At 44.6% G+C, this 10,390-nt stretch overlaps 1 protein-coding gene across 1 annotated transcript in view; it reads right to left on the reverse strand.

Annotated features, from left to right (window-relative positions):
- Positions 1–9,997, reverse strand: part of RBX1 (ring-box 1) — a 108,990-nt gene extending 98,993 nt beyond the window's left edge. The window contains exon 1 of the mRNA XM_040407657.1: positions 9,858–9,997. Within this exon, the coding sequence (XP_040263591.1) occupies positions 9,858–9,935 (78 nt within the window). The 5' untranslated portion in view covers positions 9,936–9,997. The remainder of the gene's footprint in view (positions 1–9,857) is intronic.
- Between the last annotated feature and the right edge of the window lie 393 nt (positions 9,998–10,390).

Below are 10,390 nucleotides of genomic sequence, written 5' to 3' on the forward strand. Positions count from 1 at the left end.
ACCCTATGGCACCGCCACACGCCGACGCAAACCGCAGGTAAACCCGCAAACCGCAGGTCTGAATTGATCGCCGACACGGGGGGCGCATTTAGCCAAGGTGCCTGCTCAATGATTTGAGCAGGCATCGGGTTCCGTTCACCGCCCGCCGGTGATCGGAAATACACATGACGTACCGGTACGTCATGGGTCCTTAACCCCTTAAGGACTCAGCCCTATTTCACCTTAAGGACTTGGCCATTTTTTGCAAATCTGACCAGTGTCACTTTAAGTGCTAATAACTTTAAAACGCTTTGACTTATCCAGGCCGTTCTGAGATTGTTTTTTCGTCACATATTGTACTTCATGACACTACTAAAATTGGGTCAAAAAAGTAAATTTTTTTGCATAAAAAAATACCATATTTACCCAAAATTTTGAAAAATTTGCAAATTTCAAAGTTTCAGTTTCTCTACTTCTGTAATACATAGTAATACCCCCCAAAATTTTGATGACTTTACATTCCCCATATGTCTACTTCATGTTTGTAGCATTTTGGGATTGATATTTTATTTTTTGGGGATGTTACAAGGCTTAGAAGTTTAGAAGCAAATCTTGAAATTTTTCAGAAATTTACAAAAACCAAATTTTTAGGGACCACTACAGGTCTGAAGTCACTTTGCGAGGCTTACATAATAGAAACCGCCCAAAAATGACCCCATTCTATAAACTACACCCCTCAAGGTATTCAAAACTGATTTTACAAGCTTAGTTAACCCTTTAGGTATTGCACAAGAGTTATTGGCAAATGGGGATGAAATTTGAGAATTTCATTTTTTTGCCTAATTTTCCATTTTAACCCATTTTTTCCACTAACAAAGCAAGGGTTAACAGCTAAACAAGACTGTATCTTTATTGCCCTGACTGCCGTTTACAGAAACACCCCATATGTGGCCATAAACGACTGTACGGGCACACAGTAGGGCGTAGAGTGAAAGGTGCGCCGTTTGGTTTTTGGAGGGCTGATTTTGCTGGACTGTTTTTTTGACACCATGTCCCATTTGAAGCCCCCTGATGCACCCCTAGAGTAGAAACTCCATAAAAGTGACCCCATCTAAGAAACTACACCCCTCAAGGTATTCAAAACTGATTTTACAAACTTTGTTAACCCTTTAGGTGTTGCACAAGATTTAATGGAAAATAGAGATACAATTTCAAAATTTCACTTTTTTGGCAGATTTTCCATTTTAATATTTTTTTTACAGTTACAAAGCAAGGGTTAACAGCCAAACACAACTCATTATTCATGGCCCTGATTCTGTAGTTTACAGAAACACCCCATATGTGTTCGTAAACCGCTGTACGGGCACACAGCAGGGCGCAGAAGGAAAGGAATGCCATACGGTTTTTGGAAGGCAGATTTTGCTGGACTGGTTTTTTTGACACCATGTCCCATTTGAAGCCCCCCTGATGCACCCCTAGAGTAGAAACTCCAAAAAAGTGACCCCATTTTAGAAAGTACGGAATAAGGTGGCAGCTTTGTTGGTACTAGTTTAGGCTGGGTTCACACTTGAGCGTTTTACAGCGCGTTCAAACGCGCTGTAAAACGCTCAACACATGAAAACCAATGCTTCCCTATGGCCCTGGTTCTCACTTGAGCGTTTTACAGCGCTGAAAAACGCGCTGTAAAACGCCCTACGCTCAAACAAGTACTTGAGCTTCTTTGGGGCGTTTTGACGCGCGTTTGTGGCCATAGGACATTGCAGTCAATCACACAAACGCGCGGCAAACGCGCGTTTACTATTGCAAAAAACGCTAGTCAAAAACGCGCGTTAAACGCGCATATCAAAGACGCTCAGGTCTGAACCCAGCCTTAGGGTACATATGATTTTTGGTTGCTCTATATTACACTTTTTGTGCGGCAAGGTAACAAGAAATAGCTTTTTTGGCACGTTTTTTTTTTTTGGTTATTTACAACATTCATCTGACAGGTTAGATCATGTAGTAATTATATAGAGCAGGTTGTCGCGGACGCGGCGATACCTAATATGTATACAATTTTTTTTATTTATGCAAGTTTTATACAATAACTTCATTTTTAAAACCAAAAAAAGTTTGTGTCTCCATAGTCTAAGAGCCATAGTTTTTTCAGTTTTTGGGCGATTATCTTGAGTAGGGTTTAATGTTTTGCGGGATGAGATGACGGTTTGATTGGCACTATTTTGGGGTGCATATGACTTTTTGATCGCTTGCTATTACACTTTTTGTGACGTAAGATGACAAAAAAATGGCTTTTTTTACACCGTTTTTATTTTTTATGGTGGTCACCTGAGGGGTTAGATCATGTGATATTTTTATAGAGCCGATCGATACGGACGCGGCGATACCTAATATGAATACTTTATATTTATGTAAGTTTTACACAATGATTTCATTTTTGAAACAAAAAAAAATCATGTTTTAGTGTTTTTTTAGTCTGAGAGCCATAGTTTTTTCAGTTTTTGGGCGATTATCTTGGGTAGGGTATGATATTTGCGGGATGAGATGACGGTTTGATTGGTACTATTTTGGCGTACATGTGACTTTTTTGATCAATTTTATTACCTTTTTTGGGAAGTAAGGTGGGCAAAATTTCAATTTTCTCATAGTTTTTATTTTTTTATTTTTATGGTGTTCACCGTGCGGGGAAAGTAACATGACCGTTTTATAGATCAGGTCGTTACGGACGCGGCGATACCTAATATGTGTAGTGTATTTTATTTTTTTACATTTTTATTCAGTGATGAATGTTTTTTTTTTTTTATCTTAACTTTTTTCACTTTTTTTTTGACCCAGACCCACTTGGTTCTGGAAGATCCAGTGGGTCTGATGTCTGTATAATACAGTACAATATATATTGTTCTGTACTGTATTTTACTTACACTGAACAGATCTATGCTTTTAGCACAGATCTGTTCAGCACCATGGACAGCAGGACGCCTGAGCAGGCGTCCTGTTGCCATGGGAACCTTCCCCGTCTGCCACAACTTCGCAGACGGGGAAGGGTAAGCACAGGGCTGAGGGGGGCTCTCTGGGGGCTCTCTCCCTCTCCATCGGGGGGCTGCAAAGGCACAGCAGCCCCCCGATGGAGAGGGAGGGAGCTCCCCGACCGATGACCGTTAACTTTTTCCATACAGCGGTCCGTACGGACCGCGGTATGGAAAGGGTTAAACGGCTGACATCTGCACAGATGTCAGACGTTTATACCAGGGTGCCAGCACATTGCTGGCACCCTGGTATACCCACTAGAAGCCAACGATCATTCATGGGGAGGCGGGCGGGGGATCGCGATCCCGCCTGCCGCAACGCCCCCACCGCATGCGACAACCCCCCCCCCGCATCAAATCGTGCAGGGGTGCATGAAAAATATTGATTATAGGCACTCAAAAGTTTCTGATCCCCGCGGTCAGGGACCACGGGGATCAGAAACTGCAAAAAGCGCAGCAAACCGCAGGTCTGAATTGACCTGCGGTTTGCTGCGATCGCCGACACGGGGGGGGGGGGGGGGGGTCACATGACCCCCCCTGGCGTTGTCACAGGATGCCAGCTGAAGGATTTCAGCCGAAATCCCGTTCTGATTAACCCCTGGGGCGCCGGAATACTGATTTCAAGTTAGGACGTACCGGTACGCCCTGAGTCCTTAAGGACTCGGGAAATAGGGCGTACCGATACGCCCTGCGTCCTTAAGGGGTTAAGGACTCGGGAACCATGCTGTAACGGTACGTCCTAAGTCCTTAAAGGGCTTCTGTCACCCCCAAAACAATTTTTTTTTTTGGGCTTGTTAAAATCCTTATTGGACGACTATTCCCTATATAGGGCTCTTACCTTTGTCTGTGGCTTCGTTTCCTTAAAATTTGATCTTTTAAAATATGCAAATCACTTCACTACCAGCAAGTAGGGAGTCTACTTGCTGGTAGCCGCCGCAAAAAAACACCCCCCTCCTCCTGTTGATTGACAGGGCCAGCTAGCGCTCTCCTCCTCCGGCTGGCCTTGTCAGCATTTCAAATCCTGCGCCTGTATTCATTCGGCGCAGGCGCTCTGAGAGAAGGAGGCTCGCCTCCTCAGCACTCCCTCAGTGCGCCTGCGCCGATGAAGTCACCGAAAGAAGAAGTCATCGGCGCAGGCGCACTGAGGGAGTGCTGAGGAGGCGAGCCTCCTTCTCTCAGCGCCTGCGCCGAATGATGGTAGTGAAGTGATTTGCATATTTTAAAAGATCGATTTTTAAGGAAACGAAGCCACAGACAAAAAGGTAAGAGCTCTATATAGGGAATAATCATTAAATAAGGATTTTAACAAGCCCAAAAAAAAAACAATAATAATAAGAATAACAATAACCATAACAACAACAATAATAAATAATAATAAGTGTTTTGGGGCGACAGAAGCCCTTTAAGGGGTTAAGTAAAGCGACAACAAAAACAAACAGCAAACTGGAAATTTAGATTATTTCTTTATGCCATTCACCTTGCAATTTTTGGAAGCTGCGATACCAATGATGTTTATTTTTATCAGTAAAAATGGGAAAAATGAAAATAATTGGATTTTCCTGAACCCACGACAGCACCACGAGAGAGAGGATCTGCCCCCAAAGACAGGAAACCTAAAAGTACTAAAAGGCAGAGACTCCCCTCCAACTTCAGCAGGTCTTTTCAAAGGATTTGAGGAACTCCGCCCCCTAAAAAATTTTTTTGCAACACCCGTGAATAATCACCCCATCACCAAAAAAAAGGGAAGGGAAATAGGGATGCTGTAGTGGGTTCGGGAAAATCCAATTACCGGAAGAGTAATTTTCATTTTTCCCCCTCACCCACTACAGCACCACGAGAAGGATAACCAAGAAACTTCTAGGGTGGGATAATAGCTGAAAGCACCTTAGAACCAAAAGATAAATCAGAAGGTGAATTTAACTGCAGACTATAGTGATTGAAAAAGGTAGAAGGTGAAGACCAGACTGCTGCCTTACAGATATCCTCGATAGAGACAACAGCTTTTTCCGCCCAAGAGGTAGAGATTGCCCTAAAAGAATGAGCATGAAGGCCTTTTGGAGATTCATTTCCAGAAGATTTCCATCTTGCCAAGGTTCTTTTAGACGCTTGCTGACCCCTATTGTTTCCCTAAAAAAAGAATAAACAAACATCGAGGAGGACTTCCTCCAATCTTTAGTCTTAGATAAGTAATGAATCTCCTAACATCTTTCTAGATCTAGACAATGGAAAGCCTCTTCCTCCTCTGAGGTCGGATTCTCAAATTAAGATGGAACAAAGCGTCTTTTTCTCGAATGTGCGCCGACATTTTTGCCACCACTTTGGTGAAAATCCTGGGAGCCATTGATAACCCGAGAAGGGGAGGGCCTGGAATTGCATGTGGTTTATGACCCCTTTTATCTCCACTGCTACCCGTAAATACTTTTGATGCTCCTGATGTATAGGGACATGAAAAGCATCCTTTAAGTCTAACACTGCCATGAAGCACTCTGGAAACAAAAGATTTATCACTGATTTTATAGTCTCCATTTTGAATCTTTTTACCAGCAAGAACCAATTTCGCTTTTTCAAATTTATAATGGTTCTGTAAGACCAGTCTGGTTTTTTGACTAGAAAAAGAGGAGTAAAAACCTTTCCTTTCTTAATACTTTGGTACTGGTACCAAAACACTTTTCTCTTTTAGGGATATAACTCCTGATACTATAGATTTCTCTTCTAGCCAGGTTGATTTTGCTTTTACAAATCTCGACTGAGGGAGAGAATGGAATTCCAATATTAGTCCCTGACTTAGGCCTCTTGCACACAACCATATGGCTTTTTCAGTGTTTAGCGGTACGTTTTTTCACGGATCCGTTGTTCATTTTTTTGTTTCCGTTCCGTTTTTCCGTATGGCATATACAGTATTTACATAGAAAAAATTGGGCTAGGCATAACATTTTCAATAGATGGTTCCGCAAAAACGGAACCGATACAGAAATGCATCCCTAGGTGTTCAGTTTTTTTGCGGACCTATTGAGTTGAATGGAGCCACGGAACGTGATTTGCAGGCAATAATAGGACATGTTCTATCAACGGAACGGAAATGGAATGCATACGGAGTACATTCCGTTTTTTTTGCGGAACCATTGAAATGAATGGTTCTGTATACGGAACAAAAAATAAATAAAAATAATTAAAGCATGTGAAAGATTTGTTGAAATATAAACCCTTGTTAGGCATTTTCCATTCCCCTTTAATCAATGCCAGCACATTTTTATGAACCAGGAAAGATCTTAGATGTTTTGTTTCAAGGCCGCCGAACATTATATCTTGCACTGATTTTGGTTCCTTAGAATCTTCTATTCCCATAGTTGATTTAACCACTTTTAAAGAGGACCTTTCACTAGATTAAAAAATCTAAACTAACTATACAGACATGTAGAGCGGCGCCCAGGGATCCCCCTGCACTTACTGTTATACCTGGGCGCCGCTCCATTCGCCCGGTATAGCCTCCGGTATCTTCACATGTTAGGCTCCACCCAGGGGAACCTGCCGGCGTCTCTTTCTCCCATGCTGTAGCGCTGGCCAATCGCAGCGCTCAGCTCATAGCCTGAGAGAAAAAAAAACCTCTCAGGCTATGAGCTGAGCACTGCAATTGGCCAGCGCTACAGCATGGGAGAAGGAGACGCCGGCGGGTTCCCCTGGGTGGAGCCTAACATGTGAAGATACCGGAGGCTATACCGGGCGAATGGAGCGGCGCCCAGGTATAACAGTAAGTGCAGGGGGATCCCTGGGTGCCGCTCTCCATGTCTGTATAGTTAGTTTAGATTTTTTAATCTAGTGAAGGGTCCTCTTTAAAAAATGATCTACATCCTCAATTGGAAAAAAGGGCCTTCCTATCTCCTTCCCTTCATTTCCAGAAGATTAAGACGAATCGTCCGATTAAGATTCTCCAAGGATTGGAAATCTTCCCCCTCTTCTGAATCTGAGGAAACAACATTACTCAAAGCCTGCATTTTCCTAGGCCTCTGCTCCTTAGATGTACGGTTTTTGTCAAAGCAAGGGACGAGTCAATTTCGGATTTGACCAGTGACTGAAGACATTTATAAAATGAAGGCGACTCCTCCGCCACCATTTTATCAATGCAGGTCTGGCATAGCCTTTTTTATATATATTTAGAAGCCAGGGAACATCTACATCAGGGCTGGCCAACCTGTGGCTCTCCAGCTGTTGCAAAACTACAATTCCCACCATGCCCTGCTGTGGGCTGTAAGTAGTCTAGGCATGCTGGGAGTTGTAGTTTTGCAACAGCTGGAGAGCCGCAGGTTGGCCATTCCTGATCTACATATAGCACATTATTTCGCCTTTTAGCCAAAGCTTTTTTAGGCTTTCCCTGGAATATAAATATATATATATATATATACATACACATACATATACACACACACACACAATGCCATGAAAAAAAATAAGTATACATGGCCATAGGCCTCTCACCCCCCAATATGTACCAAGGCCGGAGTGGACACTGGATCTTCAGCTGTGTCCTTCCTCCATAGTGGCTGCCAGACGATTAACGCGCTCCCAATTCAAAACGTTCCCGCTCTGTCAGGAATGCTGCTGCAAACACTTAATTCAGTGGAATCAACCGCCGGCAGCTCACTTCCGAGTTCTGTGCTCTCATCTGCACCTCCCCCGACGTCACGTGATGAGTCATGACGCATACGTGCGCTCCAGGCCTCATTCTGGATTATAGCTTTCTTCACAATAGAGCGGAGCAAGCGCTCCTCCCCCTGGGCCAAGTTATCATCTTCACGCTTAACTTCTTTTTCTAGACGCGCCCGCGATGCTTACTAGTGCCTTTTAATAGCACGGAAGCATCATGCCCGTCAGCGCTCAGGCGTCTCCAGCCATCACGCCTCTGCTGGCACTATTGCGCACCACTGTGCTGCGTGTCAAGATCGGGGACCACAGGTAACTGAGGTCAACCACGGGGTGAGAAGAATGTACTACAGGCTACCCCTCCAAAGACAAGAAACCATACTGAAGTTGGAGGGGAGTCTCCGCCTTGTTGTACTTCCGGTTTCCAGTCTTTGGGGGCAGATCCTCTCTCTCGTGGTGCTGTTGAGGGTGAGGGGAAAAGTGACGATTTTAATCCCAGCAGGAAGCTTTGCAGTTGAATAACGGGGACAGGAACCATTGGTTCCTGTGCCCAGTCCTTCAGCCTCATAGGCTTTGGGCCTAGTGCCTTTCAGCCTATGAGGCAGTAGTACAGTGCAGGATGGTCGCAGTTACATCACTGCAAGCTCCTGTGCCAGGTACCAGGCAATATCAGGACATGATCATGCCTAGCAATGACGACATTAAGGATCGCCTGTGCCATGACACAGGCAGCCAGGACTGCACGCCGGAAGATGCCTGCATCACAGGCAGGGGGAGGGAAATTAGTATTTTATTTTAATGGACATTACTGGGGACACTACAGGGGAGTTGGGGCAGTATATGTACAGAGGGTATTTGTGAAGAGAGTTCTACTGGAGGAGCATTATACAGTGCCTTGAGAAATAATTCATACCCCTTGAACTTTATCACATTACACTAGGGCTGCAGCTATCGATTATTTTAGTAATCAAGTAATCGATTAATCGAGTACACTAATAAGAAAAAACTAATAAAAAAAAGTTTTCCTTTATAAAATATAAGACCCCCGTGCCATCAGCCCCTCTGATGCCAGCATGCCCTCAGCTCCCCCAGTGCCAACATCTCTTTAATACTTACCTCTCTTGTAGGGGAGCCGTTCCACAACTCCTCTGTCTTCTTCTCCGCGCTCTGCACTGTCGTCCTGACGTCACGCAGGGTCAGGTCATAGTGCAGGTATGCGTTCACTATGTCTTGACGATGCGTCGGGAGGACAGTGCAGCGCGCAAGGTGGCGGGTGACCACAGAACGGTGAGAAGTAGCAAGCTCCATGGTCACATGACAAACAAATCATTGATGCAAAAAATTTGCAGAGGATTTTTGGGTGTCAAATTACGTAATTCAATCGAATAATCGTTTCAGCCCTACGTTACACCCACAAACTGTATTTTATTGGGATTTTACGTGACAGATCAACACAAAGTAGCAAGTGTGAAGTGAAAAGAAAATGATACATGGGATTTCAAAATATTTTATAAATCCAAATCTGGAAAGTGGAGCGCAGTTGTATTCAGCCTCCCTGAGTCAATACTTTGTAGGACCACCTTTAGCACAGATTTGGCTTATTCACATTAAAAGGTCCACAATCTGGAAGGTCCAGTGTGGAATGGAAGCATGGAACCCCCACAGAAGCACTACGGAGTGCTTCTGTGGGGTCCCTCTCCGTGCCTCCGCACCGCAAAAAAAAACACACACACACACACACACACACACACACACAAGTTCAACACATTCACCAACCCCAGAGGGAGAACTGCCGCCTTTGGCCCATTCCATTCGCGGACCCCAGAGGGAGGACCGCTTTCAGCCACTCCATTCTAGTCTCTACCATAAACTACCTATTGTTTAGGAAACCGCTGTCTGTAATCCCAGCTTTAGGTGTCATTCTGGACTAGTCAGCCATGTTTTGTCTCCCAGCTATACAGCGCCCTCAGGTGTTGGCCTCCCCACAGGTAAGGCACTCCATTGACCTGTACCTTCCTCGGCTTCAATATTTCGAGGCACATGACAGAAAACGCATTCCGGTGGCAGCCATGCTGCTCTGGCCGCATGCCGGGACACAAGCGCCATCCTCACTCCGCAATGAGGTGGAGCATGTGCCTAGCAGCAGAAACACTAGAAGAGGAAAACCAACGGAATTATTCCCACCAAGGAGCCTACTTTCTAGAAAGCGTCTCTCACCTTCTTCACCTCAAACCGCTTCTTTCCAGCGCTGTTATTGGCTCCGCTCGGTGTATCCACATCCATTGCAGCAGCCATTTTAAACTGTAAATTCCGGTATTTTACAGCGCATGCCTGTTACAAAGGCCTGTCGTCATTTCCATGTGACCATTTTCTGAGAGGCGGTGCGCTGTGAGGGAGGATTCAGCGAGGAGGCTCGGGATGGAATGCTGGACCGGAGTCACGGAGTGGTGTGTTTTATTGACGGGCGAAACACTAAAGAATTGCTTTCTTGCTCTACAGAACTAAACATCTACATTTATAAGAGACCAGCAGAAATTTTCTTTCTTTATTTTGTTTGTGTGGTTAAAAATGTTTTGACTTAAAATATATCCACAGTGCCCCTCTAACAGTGTCAAGCACAGTGCCCCTCTAACAGTGTCAAGCACAGTGCCCCTCTAACAGTGTCAAGCACAGTGCCCCTCTAACAGTGTCAAGCACAGTGCCCCTCTAACAGTGTCAAGCACAGTGCCCCTCTAACAGTGTCAAGCACA

Source organism: Bufo bufo, chromosome 9 (genome assembly GCF_905171765.1).
Source record: "Bufo bufo chromosome 9, aBufBuf1.1, whole genome shotgun sequence".
Taxonomy (NCBI): Eukaryota; Metazoa; Chordata; class Amphibia; order Anura; family Bufonidae; genus Bufo; species Bufo bufo.